This window comes from Sapajus apella, unplaced genomic scaffold (genome assembly GCF_009761245.1).
Source record: "Sapajus apella isolate SASKATOON/1434 unplaced genomic scaffold, GSC_monkey_1.0 scaffold78, whole genome shotgun sequence".
NCBI lineage: Eukaryota > Metazoa > Chordata > Mammalia > Primates > Cebidae > Sapajus > Sapajus apella.
The window spans coordinates 9,787,887-9,805,621 of NW_022437018.1; the positions used below are offsets into that span (position 1 = coordinate 9,787,887).

The window sequence follows — 17,735 nt, forward strand, 5'->3', positions numbered from 1 at the left end:
AACATGGGAAGAGGTGGAGCAATACGGCAAAATAGAAAGCTCCACCAATTGTCCCAGCTGCATATACACCAATTTAACAACTATCTACACAAAAAAAAGGACCCTCCCAAGAACCAAAAAATCAGGTGAGCACTCACAGTACCTGGTTTCAACTTGATACTGCTGAAAAAAAGAGATACAAAAAAGTATTGAATCACCAACAGCACCCCTCTCCTAGCCCCTGGCAGTGGCAGTGTGGTGTAGATACCATTTCCGTGCATATGGAAAGAGAAAGAATGTAGCAGTTGTGAGGCATTGAGCTCAGCACTGCCCTGTTAGGGCAAAAAGTAAAAATGAATCAAACTCAGCTGACTCCTGTCCACAGAGGGAGCATTAAAACCTAGCCCTAGCCAGAGGAGAATTGTGGATCCCAGTGGTCAAAATGTGAGTTCCTGCAAGCCTCACTATAGTGGACTAAAGTGCTCTGCGGCCCTCAATAAACTTCAGACAGTGCAAGCCACAAGGGCTTCAACTACTAGGTGAGTCCTAGTGCAGAAGTGGACCCAGAGCCAGTGAACTGGGGAGGCATGCGACCTACTGAGACACCACCTGGGGCTGTTAACGGACTGCTAGCACTACCCCTCTTTAACCCAGGGCTGCACAGCTTGTGGCTACAAGAGATCCTCTCCTTCTGCTTGTGGAGAGACGAGAAGGAAGAGTGGGGAGAACTTTGTCTTGCATCTTGGATACCAGCTTAGCCACAGCAGGACAGGGCACCAATCAGTTGTGAGGACTACTTTCCAGGCCGTAGCTCCTAGACAACATTTCTAGATACATAGTGGGCCAGAAGGGAACCCACTGCCTCGAAGAGAAAGACCCAGTCCTGACAGCATTCATTACCTGATAACTGAAGAGCCCTTGGACCCTGAATAATCAGCAGCAATACCCAGGTACTATGTACAAAGGCCTTGGGTAAGCCTGAGACTTCCCAGCTTCAGGTGAGACTCAGCACATTCCTCACAATGGCAGCTATGGGGCAAGACTCCTCCTTGAGAAAAGTGGAGAAAAAGTAAAGGGGATTTTGTCTTGCACCTTAGGTACCACCTCCGACACAGGAGGGTGAACCAATTCCAGGACCTGGTTCTTAGAAGGCATTTTTGGATGTGCTGGGCCAGATGGGAGGCTACTACCCTGGAAGGTAAGTCTCATGCTAGGAAGCATTCACCACAAGCTGACTAAGAGCCCTTGAGGACTAGGTATGGTGGCTCACGCCTGTAATCCCAGCAGTTTGGGAGGTCAAGGCAGGCAGATCACTTAAGGTCAGGAGTTCAAGACCAGCGTGGCCAACATGGAGAAACACTGTCTCCATAAAAAACACAAAAGTTAGCCAGGCACTGTGTTACATGCCTGTAGTCCCAGCTACTTGGGAGGCAGAGGTGGGAAGACTGCTTGAGCCTAGGAGGCAGAGAGTATAGTGAGCCGAGATTGTGCCACTGCACTCCAGCCTGGGCAACAGAGCCAGACTTTGTCTCAAAAAAGCCCTTGGGGCCGGGCATGGTGGCTCATGCCTGTAATCCCAGAACTTCAGGAGGCTGAGGCAGGTGGATCGCTTGAGGTCAGGAGTTTGAGACCAGTCTGGCCAATATGGTGAAGCCCCGTCTCTACTAAAAATACAAAAACCAGCCAGGCATGGTGGCACAGGCCTGCAGGCCCAACTACTCAGGAGGCTGAGGCAGGAGAATCCCTTGAACCCAGGAGGCAGAGGTTGCAGTGAGCTGAGATCGTGTCACTACACTCTAGCCTGGGCAACAGAGCAAGACCACAAACAAACAAATAAACAAACAAAGTCCTTGGGCCTTAAGGAAACATTGGCAGTAGTCTGGCAGTACTCCCCACAGGCCTGTGGTGACAGTGCCAAAGGGAGGACAAGGAGTATTCCTCTGTCTTTGGAAAGTGGAGGGAAGAGTAGGAAAGACCGTTTTGTGGTTTCAGTGTCAGCTCAGATGCAGTACAACAGAACACCAGGTAGACTTCTAAGGTTTTTGATGCTAGTCCCTGGCTCCCAGATAGTACCTCTGGAGTCACCTGGGGAAACTTGCCGCCCTGAAGGAAAGGACACACGCCAGGCTGGCTTTGTCACCTGCTGACTGTAGAGCACCAGCACCTTGAGTGAAGACAGTCGGTAGCCAGGAAGTGGTTATAGCAGGCCTTGGGTGAGACCCAGTGCTGTGCTAGCTTCAGGTCTGACCCAGTGTAGTCCTACTGGTGGTAGCATGGCCACAGAGGCACTGTGTCACTCCCCCCTCAGCTCTAGGTGGCTCAGACCAGATAGAGAAAGTTTGTTTTGGAAAAAGTAAGAAAAGAGAAAGAACAAGAGTCTCTGCCTGGTAATTCATAGAGTTCTTCCAGATCTTGTCCAAGGCCATCAAGGCAGTACCTTTATGAGTCTGCAAGAACCACAGCATTACTGGGTGTGGGGTGCCGCCTAAAGCAGATACACATAGATCACAACATCCAAGTCCCTCTGAATATCTGGAAAGCCTTTCCAAGAAGCATGAATACACACAAGTCTAAACTGCGAAGATTACAATAAATATGTAACTCTTTAATGCCCAGAGAGGAACATCTGTAAGTATCAAGAACAAAATAGGGCACCAAGGACAAATCTTGGAGAAACAGACACATGTGAGCTTTGAGACAGAGAATTCCAGACTTAATCTGCACTATAGACCAAATGGCCCTAACAGATATTAATAGAATATTTCATCCAATGGCTGCAGAATAAACATTGTTCTCCTCAGTACATGGATCTCTCTCAAGGACAGACCATATGTTACATCATAAAACAAGTCTTAAATTATTCAAAAAAGCTGAAATAGGCTGGGTGCGGTGGCTTACACCTGTAATCCCAGCACTTTGGGAGGTGAAGGCGCTGGATCACTTGAGGTCAGGAGTTCAAAACCAGCCTGCCTGACATGGTGAAACCCTGTCTCTACTAAAATTACAAAAATTAGCCTGGTGTGGCCTGTAATCCCACCTACTCAGGAGGCTGAGACAAGAATTGCTTGAACCCAGGAGGTGGAGGTTGCAGTGAGCCGAGATCAGGCCACTACACTCCAGCCTAGACAACAGAGTGAAACTCCGTCTCAAAAGAAAAAGACAAACTATGAAAGAAATTAAAGAGGACACAAAAAATGGAAAGATATTCCATGCTCAATATTGTTAAAACGTCCATACCACCTAAAGCAATCTACAGATTCACTTGCAATCCCTATCAAAATACCAATGACATCAATCACAGAAATACAAAACACAATCCTACAATTTATAAAGAACCACAAAAGACCCAAAATAGTCAAAGCTATCTTAAGCAAAAAGAAAAAAACTGGAGGAATAATATTACCTGACTTCAAATTATAGTGCAGAGGTATAGTAATCAAAACAGCATGGTACTGGCATGAAAATAAACACATAAACCAATGGAACAGAATACAGAACCTAGAAACAAATCTACATATCTAAAGTGAACTCATTTTTGACAAAAGAACCAAGAACATACAGTGGAGAAAAGACAGTCTCTTCAACAAATGGTACTGGGAAACTCCGTATCTATATGAAGAAAAATCAAACTAGACCCCCATCTCTTACATACACAAAAATCAAATCAAAATGATTAACAACTTTAAGACCTCAAACTTTGAAACTACTGTAAGAAAATATTAGGGGAAATCCTTCAGGACATTGGTCTGGGCAAAAATTTCTTGAGTAATACCCCACAAGCACATGCAACCAAAGCAAAAGTGGACAAATGGGATTACATCAAATTAAAAAGCTTCTACACAGCAAAGGAAACAGAAAACAAACAGAATATAAGAATATATTTGCAAATTATCCATCTGACAAGGAATTAGCAATCAGAATATAAAAGGAGCTGAAACAATTCTGTAGAAAAAAATGTAATAATCCAATTTAAAAATGAGCAAAAGACTAGAATAGATTCTTCAAAAAAAGACAAAAATACCAAACAGGCAGCCAGGCACAGTGGCTCACACCTGTAATCCCAGCACTTTGCCAAGGCCGGTGGATCACCTGAGCTCAGGAGTTTGAGACCGGCCTGGGCAACATGGTAAAACTCAATCTCTACTAAAATGCAAAAAATTAGCCGGGCATGGCAGAGTGTGCCTGTAGTCCCAGCTACTTGGGAGGCTGAGGCAGCAGAATTGCTTGAACTCAGGAGGCAGAGATTGCAGTGAGCCAAGATCGCACCACTGCACTCTTGCCTGGGTGACAAAGCAAGACTCCATTTCCAAAAAAAAAAAACCACCAGATGGGCATATGAAAAGGTGCTCAGCACCATTGATCATCAGAGAAATGCAAATCAAAATTACAATAACTCACCCCAGTTAAAATGAATCTTATCCAAAAGACAAGCAATAACAAATGCTGACAACATATGAAGCCTTCATATGTTGTTGGTCAGAATGTAAATTAGTACTATGGAGAACAATTTGGAGGTTCTTCAAAAAACTAACAACAGAGCCACCATATGATCTAACAATCCCACCACTGAGGACCTACCCAAAAGAAAGAAAATCAGTCTATCAGAGAGATATTTGCACTACCAAGTTTACTGCTACACTGTTTACAATTGCCAAGATTTGGAAGCAATCTAATTGTCCATCAATAGATGAATGAATAAAGAAAATTTGTATTTATACACACTGGAGTACTATTCAGCCATAAAAAAGAATGAGATCCTGGCCAGGTGTGGTTGCTCATGCCTGTAATTCCAGCACTTTGGGAGGCCAAGGTGGGTGGATAACTTGAGGTCAGGAGTTCGAGACCAGCCTGGCCAACATGGTAAAATCCCTTCTCTACTATTAAAAATACAAAAAACTAGTTAGGTGTGATGGCAGATGCCTGTAGTCCCAACTACTCGAAAGGCTGTGGCAGAGAACTGCTTGAACCTGGGAAGTGGAGGCTGCAGTGAGCCAAGATGACGCCAATGCACTCAGATTGGGTGATAGAGCAAGACTCTTATCTCAAAAAAAAAAAAAAAAAAAAAAAAAAGAAGAAGAAGAAGAAGAAAAAAGAATGACATTCCTGTCATGTGTAACAATATGGATAGAACTGCAGGAGGACATTACATTAAGTGAAATAAGCCAGGCACAGAAACAAACATAGCATGTTTTTACTTATTTGTAGGATCTAAAAATCAAAACAATTTATCTAATGGAGACACAGAGTAGAAAAATTATTACCAGAAGCTGGGAAGGGTAGTGGGAAGGCAGGGGTGAAGTTGGGATGGTTAATAGGCATGAAAAAAAAAAAAAAATAGAATAAGACCTAGGTTTTTTTTTTTGGAGACAGAGTCTTACTCTGTTGCCCAGGCTGGAGTACAATGGCACAATTTTGACTGAATGCAACCTCTACCTCCTGGGTTCAAGCAATTCTCCTGCCTTAGCCTTCTGAATAGCTGGTATTACAGGCATGTGCCACGATGTCCAGCTAATTTTGTAATTTTTAGTAGAGACAGGGTTTTGCCATGTTGGCCAGCCTGGTCTTAAACTCCTGACCTCAGCTGATCCACTGGCCGCAGCCTCCCAAAGTGCTGGGGTTACAGGTGTGAACCACCATGCATGACTAGACTTGCTATTTAATAGCACAACAAAGTGACTATGGTCAATAATAATTTAATTGTACATCTAAAAATAACTAAAAGACTATAATTAGATTGTAACACAAAGGAGAAATGCTTAAGGGGGTAGATATTCCATTTTCCATAATGTCATTATTACACATTGCATGCCTGTATCAAAACATCTCATGTATCCCATAAAGATACACCTACAATGTACCCCCAAAAATTAAGAATTAAAAAAAATTAAAGAAATACAACTAGTGTTTGCAGTTTGTATATCTTGCTTATATGATATGTACATTTTTGAAAAGACACGTTAATGTTAGAATAAAAATAATATACTTGCAGTGGTAGAGAAGGTTCAACAAGCCATCATTTTCTCCAGGAGGTTTTCCATAGTCCTTCATAGTTACATGCCCACCCAAGTGTTCTCATAGCACTCTGCATTTTTCCTAATCTAGTACTTACCATGCTATAACATAAAGACCAAAAAGTTTATACAATCTCTCAACACTGTAAGCTCAACAAGGGCAGAAATCATATCTTTTATCACTGCATCCCTAATATCTAATATAATAATAAGCACATAGTAGGCACTCAATATTTCCAAAATGAATTTAAAAAGGAAGTCACATGGTAGAAGTTCAAAACAATCTATACGTTTAGGATTATTGCCTAAATGTACAAAATAAAATCTATATAAGTGTGAGTATAATACTTTTATTTCACATTTTAATTAAAGTTTAGTATCCTTGCTTAAACACCTCAGTTCAAGGGTGGTTATGGTGAGTATGTATCTGTTTGGTTTATTTAAGGGTTCTGCATAAAATAATTTGAAAATTCACTGATTTAGATCAACACAAATATGTAGCAACTAGGCTAGACAGACCAGGTAAGGCTTTTCTTTTGGCATACCAACATGTCTATAATGTACTACATGGAACTCAGAAACTACTAAATAACTCAATTATTTGCCAGTAAACTCATTTAGCTGACAATACATCCATTCCTGACAGCACATACCAAGGTATTTTCCTATGATGCCATTTGGAGCACTGAAAATGATTTTTAATACAAAAACTTTCCAAAGGACATGACATATGGGAGAAACCAGTGTATCCATAAATCCTGAAATAAATAAGGAACACAAAGTCAAGTTCTCTAGTTCATAATCCTGCTCCAGGGTTAGATAAAGAAGGAAACTGAGGAAATTCACCTTAACTTTTAACAACAGAACAGAGGGAAGGAATATACAGTTGTCAGATACAAGGAGTCTTTGAATAAACAAGTTTTCGTAGTAACAGGTTCCTTGAATGATACAAATAAATCATCCCTCATAGTTCATATCCAGATATCTATTTATGGTAGAGTAGGATGAAGCAAAATTTCCTCTAAGGGGTAGAAGAAAGGTAACTCACTGCTCTAAAGCCTCCTCCCAGAAAGAGATGTTTAAGAAAGTCATACCAGTATCATCCTGCTTTTGACTATGTAACTACTTCAAAGAAGAACCCAGTTTCCTCATAACACAGTAATTTCTTCATATAAAAAGTAGTGGTTTTCCACCCAAGTGGTGGTGGTAACAAAATCACTGCCTTATGAATGTATAACTTACATATATTGTATTATTTATTTTTTTGAGGCGGAGTCTTGCTCTTTCACTCAGGCTGGAGTGCAGTGGTGTGATCTTGGTTCACTGCAACCTCTGCCTCCTGGGTTCAAACAATTCTCCTACCTCAGCCTCCCGAGTAGTTGGAATTGCAGGCATCCAACACCATGCCTGGCTAATTTTTTTTGTATTTTTTATAGAGATGGGGTTTCACCATGTTGGCCAGGTTGGTCCCGAACTCCTGACCACAAGTAATCCGCCCACCTTGCCACCCAAAGTGCTGGGATTACAGGCATAAGCCATTGTGTCTGGCCCATACTGTATAATTTAAACAATATATAAATTTTGGAAAACTATCAGGGCTGGTATTTTAATCTATGTTTTAGAGATAATTCTTCATTTGCATATGGGATAAAGAGACTTCTTCAAAATCTCAGTGGCAGGAAGCAACACAGCCGGGTTAGAAATATGGTCTTTTTGATTCCTAGTCCAGGGCCTATAATGTAATACTACAAGTGATCTAGAATATAAACTTCTATATCTAGGGGCATAAAAGAAAATCAATCCCCCTTCTAAACAGATAATACTACTACATCTGCTAATGTAAGAACACTATAAACAGCAGGGACTTTGTAGAAGATTGATACTCGTATTTCAACTCTACTACTTACTTTGATGTGGACATTCATTTTTCCAGTCTATAAAAAGGAACAAAATACCAACTATTTAGGGTTTTAAGTTAAATGTATCTAAAAATTATTCACATGGCCTACATACAAAGGAGGTTCTAGTCCTAGCTGTGGTTAGCAAGCAATAAATGTTATTTTCCCTTCCACTTCAACTAACAAGATGTGAAGATTCTAGTATATTTAGAATGAGTCCATCAAAAAGGTCTCTGCAGATGAAACTCGAAGTTCTTCCTAAGACTGTAGTTACTGAGCTAGGTAGGTTATTTAACTTACTTCAGTCCTGCCTGTAGTTTGAAAAACAAAATGTTCAATTTTCTCCCCTTCTCTTCCCACTCCATTTTCTTGAGGTAAAAGACACAGCTAAGAAAAAAAGTACTTTTTAAAGGGGGACTAAAGACAAGCAGATAATGAAAGCAAAGAATGAGTAATTATTTGATAATAGAGTCCAGCTGAAAAGGGATGGTTCACCAAAGTAGTAAGAAGTCCAGAGAAAAGAAAAAAACTAATCTCTCTAATCCCAATAAGTACACAGAAAAGTAGAGACCCATCCCATGAAGTTAGAGAATCTTCTTATTAGCAGTTTACTGCAGACCTGGACCCTGATATGCTAAAAGAAAACCTTGTTGTGGGTAAAGGCAAACATAAGAATGATCTGTTTCTGGCTGGTCGTGGTGGCTCACGCCTGTAATCCCTGCACTTTGGGAGGCTAAGGCACACAGATCACGAGGTCAAGAAATTGAGACCATCCCGGCCAACATGGTGAAACCCCGTAGCTGGGCATGGTGGTACATGCCTGTAGTCCCAGCTACTCAGGAGGCTGAGGCAGGAGAATCACTTGAACCCGGGAGGCGGAGGCTACAGTGAGCTGAGACAGCAACATTGCACTACAGCCTGGCAACAGAGTAAGACTCCATCTCAAAATAAAGTAAAATAAATAAAATAACCTGTTTCCCTAGGAAATATATGGCTATGATGATTTTGTCAATCAAAATGAGGAAAAATGAGTTGTTTTTCTAGGAATCTTGGACATACTAAATACAAGAGAAAAAAGTAAGTCCATAAAGTCAAGCAGTTGAGAAAAATACCCAGGAACTAAAATAGGAAAATAAGTGGTTGGGAAATGTTCAGATGGATTATCTCCTTTATTCCTTTATTATTTACCTTAGTACTAGGCAAGGGTCTGAAAATACAAAGAAGTTAAAGAGAAGAAACTAAAGATTAAAGGTTCATGTGGGTTTTTTAGTCAGTCCATAGGCTAGACATATATGTTTCTCCTTTAGGTCATGTCTCATCTAAATAGCAACTTAAGAAAACCAAATGGCATAACAGAGATATACCTACCAACTGTCAGGGATGAAATCCATCTTTAATGAAACAGCTCAGAGTCTACTTCTTCAAATAACTTTGAACTACTACAAGTGTAAAGGGTACTATTTTTAAAACTGGGAAGAAGGGCAGGGAAGAACGATAGGCAAATTAATGAATTACATATGGTTCCAATTTTAAATTACTCATTTGTTTCAAATGAAATGTTCTACTTTAATTGAGGCCATTAGTACACTATATCAAAAGAACACGAGTTTAAATGTTCATAATTACAACTAGGACCGAATCTCTTTCATGTGATAACCACTTACAGCTAACAAAAACATATAATGCAACCTAACAAATTATATTCTTGATAAAGAAATATAAGGAGAATTCTAACTCATTAGTATGTTACTGTTCTGCCCAACTATAGACAAGTTATCCATATATGCCTAACAAAGTCAGGTAAGACCAAAGCTGCAAAGTACAAGTTACTTCTTTTAAGGTAAAGTATAGATAACTTTTCCAAATTTTTATAATATACATTATTGTTTTTGCCAATCTAAATCTTTAATAGATTAATGCTAAAATGAACATTATCAATCTGTTAATAGGAATGGGAAAAGAGGAAAATAAAGGAACTATTGGACATACCCTATGTAGTATTTCTAAAACCTTTAATGCAGTATGAAGAAAACTGTTGAAAATTCTTCTTTCAGAAGGGGGAATACCGATCTTGTAGAGTTTCAAAAGATGTACCACAACTTCCTTAAAAAGTTCTACTATCTTGAGGAATAGTGGAGGCTCAAGTACTGACCACCAGTTTTCTGTTATTAAAAAGTGAACACGCAAATAAAATGAAGTTAAGAAAAATCACAACTTTCAAAATCATATGGACTTTTTTTTTGAAGCAGTTGTTAACCCTTAGAAAACCCCAGAAAGATGCATATAACACAGTATTTTATGTAACATTTCTATGGTTTATACCCACCCCAGCCAAGTTAAACAATATTGTCCTAAAAGCTCTCGAAAGCAAAAATAACCTATGAAAGTCCTGTTGAATTTATATTCTTGGTTTTCTAAATTATATTAAAAACTCACCACCATACCTAATATTAAAACCAGTTATTAAAAGTTTTGAAAATTACTGTTTCAATTTTCAAGCAAAACATCCTTTAAATTGTATTGTTCTAATACTAGTTCTAAGTTTTATCTTTCAGTTTAATATATGGTTAAAATATTGTGAACCACTACCTTTAATATGCAAGGTACTCCTGAAGATCAAATACAGAAGCTGAACAATGTAAAGTGTAACATACGGGTCCTTCCCCACATTCACTATTTGTAGTTACTAAGTACAAACACTTCAATCCTATGAAGCAGGCAGAAAGAATACAATAATTTCTGACAACAGGGAAGAAATACTCTTGTCAGTCCCTGCCTGACTTTTATTACTGGATATTTCCTCAGATTCCCATATTCTACCTCTTGCTTGTTGCTTCCTCCATTTACCCTCAGCCTTAAAGTTTTGTACTGATATTCTATATATCTCAGCTCCACATACCTAACAAATACTATTAGAAAGAAAAGGACTAGGTTAGCAAAAAAATTATAAAGACCAGGAGATAGAGATAAAATCTAGACAAATAGAAAAATTAAAGTGAGAAAAGTTTAGGCCAAAAAACCAGAGTGGTAAGAGATAGAAGTGCAAGATCAGATGAGCAACAAAATCTAGTCTATACAAAGAAAAATAAAATCGAATATCATGAAATCAGCAAGCGAAGGAAACACAAGTTAGAGGGCTTATATCAGGGTTCAAAGGAGACTTAAAACCCATGTTTGTTCAGTTTTAATTGTTCCTCCTCCTTTACTTCTTTAATAGCAAGATTATACTAAAGGCAATGAGGGAAAGGAATATGGGTAACAGTTTTTGACTTTCTTAATATTGTCTCTGCTGTTATGTTTGATTAAACTTCTATATCTAACATGCTTTTCTTTCAACAACTCCAACTAGAATCAAATGACTAGACAAAAACAAGAAAAGTTAAAACAGATTCATTTTTCCCTAAGACAATGTCAAATAAGCAGGGAGGAGAACTGGAAATAGCAAAAGAACTTATGAGCATTTTCATTTAAAGATAAAAGGTTTCAAAAGAAAAAAAATTAGGATTCTTACCAAGTACTTTCAGTGGTGCCTTTTCTAGGTTCACAAGAGCTGTACCAAAGGGAATTGCTATTGTTGTGAAATTGTTGGAATCACTCATCAGGGGACATTCTGGTAGAGTAAGATAAAACCTCAATGCTTCAACATCAGGTAAGGAGCTAGTCAGTTTAGGAATAAGATTCTTTTCCAAACTAGCTGCCACCTATATTTTGACAAAAAGTAAAACCTACTTCATTTAAAATGAATACACTTTCAAAAAAAAAAAAAAAAAAAAAAAAGGAAAGCAGGAAGAAAAGAAAGAAAAGGAAAATTTTGCACTACAGCAAACACGAAATGGTGAAGAAGAAAAAAGAAAGACAAAGTCTTATGATGAATATACTTTACAGCACAATGAAAATTAATGCCTAAGCATTGCTTGGAGAATTTAAAAAATCACCTGTTGTACAAGTCTCAATTTAAAATCTCTACCTCTACAACTATACACAAACTGAGGCAACATGGTAATGTTAAGTAATTCAGGGTCTGCTTCAAACATCTGAAAAGATTTATAGATCTTTGACAGCTAAATTACAAATGCTTTAAAATGAAATCTTATTTTAAAAGCACAACATAAGAGTCTGTGAAACTGCAAAGTAAATTAGGCTATAAACATATAACACAGAACGACAACAACAACAAATCAACAGATAATAATGTAAATATAATACTTTAAAAACAGACCTGCTGAGATATCTGCGGATGATCAGGTTGTATAAGTTTGTGGAATAAAAGCCTAGCAGCATTCATATCAACCCCTGAAAATTTGGTACCTGTTCTATAGTGATCATCATTGCTAAAAAACAGAAAAGAAAGAATAAAAAAACAATAGAATAAAACTTTAAAATTACTTCGTTTTAAAATTTGATATACTATTTAATACAACAAATTTGAAAATTTCAGCATATTAAAGAATTGCCACTTACCTAACAGCTAAAAAACTTCCATTTAGGCAACCAGAGGAAGAAAATGTTCCATCTATCTCACTAAAAAATTAAAAATTTTTTAAATCACAGAATTAGGAATTTAATTGTTCACCCTTTCTTAAAAAAGAATTAAATGAATATGAATCTAATATTTAAAGTTACAGAGCACTCGTCTAACACCCAATTAGATGAATCAGAATTATATAAATTGCTAAAGACTGATAAAATAATACTTGATAAAGGTATTACTGTTTACAATAGACTTTCCCAAATATTACTTTAATTGCTTTATCAAACGAATTATCTACTTTAAAACATAGAATTTCAAAAATTAAGTGTGTATATTCAGATAAAAACAGTTTTTTTAATTTAAAAAATTTTTTTTGATTCCATATTGGCAGTGAGTCTAATTGGGGGTGTCTTTGGGATTTTCAGAAAAAGTATAGTTTTGGAAAACAATCTAGAAAAACAAAACAGCTTTCAAATACAACCCGTCATCCCAAATACCAACAAAAACCAAATAACAAAATTTTAAGTACTACTAGACAAGTTAACAAAATATTCAAGAAACAAATAATATTAAAGTCTTTCAAAAAGTCTAAAAGTTAAGATACTGACCATTATGAAACTAGAAAGAAGACATTTCAAGGCCAATCCTAAAATGGCTACATTTAATATTTTATGTTATCATTTAACATATCTCTATGTACATGAAAGAACTATAACTTATGCATATTTAATTAAGATCTTTAAAAATATCTATTATAATGGATTTTTTTGGGAGACAAGTTCTCACTTTGTTGCCCAAGCTACAGTGCGATGGTGTAATCTCAGCTCACTGCAGCCTTGACCTCCCAGGATCAGGTGATCCTCCCACGTCAGCCTCCCAAATAGCTGAGACCACAAGTGTGCCACCACACATAGCTACTTGTATTTTTTTTGAAGAGATGGGGTTTCACCACATTGTCCAGGCTGGTCTCCAATTTCTGGTCTCAGGAAATCTGCCTGCCTCGGCCTCCCAAAGTGCTGGGATTACAGGCATTAGCCAACTATGCCTGGCCCAAAATGCTTTTCTTACTTGGCTATCTCCACAGGAAACCTTCCAGAAGGATAGCTCAGCCATTTCTGAATTAGAGCTTCATTCACTGTCCAGATCTGCTTTGTAGGATCAGGATATCTGAAGTCATCTGGTGGCCCACAGTTCTAAATTTTCAAATAAGATTAGTCAGAGGGAAGAGATATTATATACAACTCAAAAACCCCATTATGTATTTGTGTTTTAAACAGAATTACTGAACACCTGAAACAAAAACCTATCTAATAGATCAGAAAAATTTATTCTGTAGACTTGAGGGGAAAAAACTAGGGCAATTACTTTGTAACATATAAAGAACATTAATTATGGGTTTTTTAAATTTGTCAAAATTATTGGAACTAAGTATCTACATGATTATATTATTACCTGGGGACTAGAGTAATGTGAAAAGCTTTGATCTCCCCCTGAGAAAATTCTTTTTACACAGAAATATTCTTCAGAATCTGTAACAAAAATGTAAAAAATTAAAAGCCAAGATTTATATATTCCAAAATATTAAATATGCCATTAGATTTTCACATATTCATCTAATTTAATAAGGCCTCCCATTCACGGACTCCATGATATAAAGTGACCTGAAATATTCTGACTGCTATGGGGATGAGACTGACCAAATGATGAACATTAAACAATCCCACAAGCGTAAGCAGCATTTGGTGAAGTTTACAAGCCTTTCTTCTGCCCTGCACCAAAAAAAAAAAAAAAGCATTTTCTAATTCGCATCTCAGTATATTTCATTTTAAACCAAAAATGATTAAAAAAAAAAATATAATGAAAGCTACAAATGATAGCTAGAAGAAAATAAAAATTAAGAATATTTATTTTTGGCGGGGCACAATGGCTCATGCCTGTAATCCCAGCTCTTTGGGAGGCCAAAGCAGGAGGATCACTTGAGGTCAGGAGTTCGAGACCAGCCTGGCTAACATAGTGAAACCCCATTTCTACTAAAAATACAAAAATTAGCCAGGCATGGTAGTGTATGCCTGTAATCCCAGGTACTCGTGAGGGTGAGACAGGAGAATCATTTGAACTCAGGAGGCAGAGGTTGCAGTGGGCTAAGATCATGCCACTGCACTCCAGCCTGTACCAGAGAGTAAGACTCCAACTCAACAACAAAAAAAAGTATTTATTTTTGAACTGGGCTACAGTGGCACATACCTGTAGTCCCAGCTACTTGGGAGGCTGAGGTAGGAAGATGGCTTGAGCCAAGTTCAAAGCTGCAGTATGCTATGATTACATCTGTGAACAGCCACTGCATTCCAGCAAGGGCAACATAGCAAGACCTATCTCTTAAAAATATATATATTCTTAAAAAGAAATAACAAACAACAATGAAAACTTCTTGAGTAAATATTTCGTAATACAAAACTATTTTTTTTTCAATGTAAGTATACAAGATAATACATACAGCTGTTTGTTGGCAGCTATTTGTCAGTAAAAAACCAAATTAGGCCCAAAAATGTATATATTAATAAGTTTATTAGGAATAAGGGCAACAAACAACGTTTCTTTTGCAAAAACAAATAAGCAAAGAGAAAACTGATTAAAAAAAACTTTACACTATCTTCTTTTCCCCTGCTCTCTGTTATTTCTATCTTATTATACTGTATGTCTTTATAAGTTGCTATAGTTATTTTTTATCTGTTCATATTTTAGTCTTCTTACGCAAGATGAGTAGTTTGTACAACACAATTCATGTTGTAATATTTTGTATTTGTCTGTGTACTTACTATTACCAGTGAGTTTTGTACCTTCAGATGATTTGTTATTGTTCATTAATGTCCTTTTCCTTTGGAATGAAAAACTCCCTTTAGCATTTTCTTATAGGACAGGTCTGCTGTTGATAAAACCCCTCAGCAAATTTTTTTTTTTTTTTTTTAAAGATGGAGTTTCCCTCTTGTTGCCCAGGCTGGAGTGCAATGGTACGATCTTGGCTCACTGCAACCTCGGCCTCCCAGGTTCAAGTGATTCTCCTGCCTCAGCCTCCAGAGCAGCTGGGATTACAAAAGACTGCCACCATACCCAGCTAATATTTTTTTTTTGTATTTTTAGTGGAGATGGGGTTTCACCACGTTGGTCAGGCTGGTCTTGAACTCCTGACCTCAGGTGATCCACCCGCCTCAGCCTCCCAAAGCGCTGGGATTACAGGCATGAGCCACCGCACCGCACCTGGCTGCCCCTCAGCTTTTGTTTGTTTGGGAAAGTGTTTAATTCTCCTTCACACCTGAAGGATATTTTCACTAGATATAATATTCTAGGCTAAATGTTATTTTCCTTTAGCACTTTAAGTATGTCATGCCATTCTCTCCTAATCTGTAAGGTTTCCACTGAGAAGTCTGCTGTCAGATGTACCAGAGCCCTATTGTATGTTGTTTGTTTTCTCTTGCTGCTTTTGAAATCCTTTCTTTATCCCTGACCTTTGAAAGTCTGATTATCAAATGTCTTGAGGTAGTCTTATTTGGGTTAAATACACTTGGTGTTCTATAACCTTGCAGTTGAATATTGGTATTTTTCCTTAGGATTGAAAAGGTCTTTGTTATTAGCTCTTTGAAAAACTTTGTATCTCTATCTCTCCTTCTACATCCTCTTTAAGGCCAGTAATCCTTAGATTTGCCCTTTTGACGCTATTTTCCAGATGCTGTGAGAGTATTTCACTTTTTTCTTTTGTTAGCTCTATACACTTTCATATAGTTTGTCTTCATCCTCACTAATTCTTTCTTCTGCTTGATCAATTCTGTTGAGAGCCTCTGATGCATTCTCCAGGTTGTCAACTGAATTTTGAAGTCCAGAATTTCTCTTTGATATTTTACCATTGTTTCAATCTCTTTTGTTAAATTTATCTGACAGGATTCTGCACCTCTATTTTCAGTTTCATTGCGATTCCTCAAAATGGTTGTTTTGAATCTCTGAAACATCATGTAGCTTTGTCTCTTCATGTCTGGTCACCAGTGCCTTATTTCATTTGTTTGGTGAGGTCATGTTTTCCTGGATGGTCTTGATGCTTCCAAATTTTCATCATGTCTAAGCACTGAAAAGTCGGGTATTAATTCTAATCTTTGCAGTCTGTGCTTGTTTGTAACTGAACTTCTTGGGAAGGCTTTCCAAGTATTCAAAAGGAATTGAGTGTAATGATCTCAAGTGTTTAGTCACTGCAGCCATCTACAATAGGGGCCACTCCAAGCCCAGTAACGCTATTTTTTTTTTTTTGAGACAGAGTCTTGTTCTGTCACTCAGGGTGGAGTGCAGTGGCGTAATCTTGGCTCACGACTGCAGCTTCTGCCTCCCAGATTCCATCAATTCTCTTGCCTCAGCCTCCCGAGTAGCTGAGATTACAGAAGCACATCACCATACCCTGCTAATTTTTGTATTTTTAGTAGAGATGAGGTTTCACCATGTTGGCCAGGCTGGTCTCAAACTCCTGACCTCAGGTGATCCGCCTGCCTCAGCCTCCCAAAGTGCTGGGATTACAGGCATGAACCACCACGCCTGGCCTTTTCTTTTTTTTTTTTTTTTAAGTGACAGGGTCTCACTATGGTTGCCCAGGCTGGAGTACAGTGGCTATTCACACACATAATCCTACTAATGATCAGCACAGGAGTTCTGACCTGCTCCATTTCCAACCTGGGCCACCTGGTGGCCCCCAACTCCTAAGAAGTCACCATATCAATGTTGAACTTAGTGCAGATACCCAATCCGCACAGCACATTATAGCCCAGAGCTCCTGAGCCCAAGTGATCCTCCTGCATCAGCCTCCAAAGTGGGTGGAACTACATGCACATATCACCATGCCCAGCAAAACTGTGACTCTTGCCAAGTCATAGAGGTACTACCTTGGTGAACTCGGGTAAGATATGGGAGAAAGCAGAGTCTCTTGTTCTCCTCCCTTACTCTCCCCTAAACAAATGAAGTCTCTCTCTCTGTACAGAGATTCTTAAGAGTTTGGAGAGAGGTGACGCAAGCACTCCCATGGCCACCACTGCTGAGACTGTGCTGGGTTACACCTTACAGTAGTACTAGGTCTCACCCAAGGCATGCGGCAACTAATTCCTGCCTATTGTTCATGTTTATTCAAAGCCCAAGGGCTCTTTAGTCAGCAGGTGATGAATCCTGTTAGGCCTGTGCCTTTGTTTTCAGGGCAGTAGCTTCCCTTCTAGACAAAAAATTTTTTGGTGTTTTTAAATAGGAGACTTGAGTTTTATTACTCAAATCAGTCTCCCCAGAAATTTGAAAGCTAGGGTTTTTCCAAGGATAGTTTAGCAGGCAGGAGAATGGGTGCTGATGGCTGGTTGG

At 38.4% G+C, this 17,735-nt stretch overlaps 1 protein-coding gene across 6 annotated transcripts in view; it reads right to left on the reverse strand.

Annotated features, from left to right (window-relative positions):
- HERC4 (HECT and RLD domain containing E3 ubiquitin protein ligase 4) overlaps window positions 1-17,735 on the reverse strand; it is a 146,420-nt gene that overhangs the window by 51,934 nt on the left and 76,751 nt on the right. For all 6 annotated transcript variants that reach the window (XR_004261037.1, XM_032252598.1, XM_032252596.1 and 3 more), the window contains 6 exons: window positions 13,812-13,888; window positions 13,428-13,552; window positions 12,350-12,409; window positions 12,108-12,219; window positions 11,400-11,589; window positions 9,878-10,050 (listed from right to left, as the gene is read on the reverse strand). Coding sequence is in view for 5 of the 6 variants with exons in the window: in XM_032252598.1 (XP_032108489.1) it covers window positions 9,878-10,050; window positions 11,400-11,589; window positions 12,108-12,219; window positions 12,350-12,409; window positions 13,428-13,552; window positions 13,812-13,888 (737 nt within the window). In the remaining variant the exon portion in view is untranslated. The remainder of the gene's footprint in view (window positions 1-9,877; window positions 10,051-11,399; window positions 11,590-12,107; window positions 12,220-12,349; window positions 12,410-13,427; window positions 13,553-13,811; window positions 13,889-17,735) is intronic.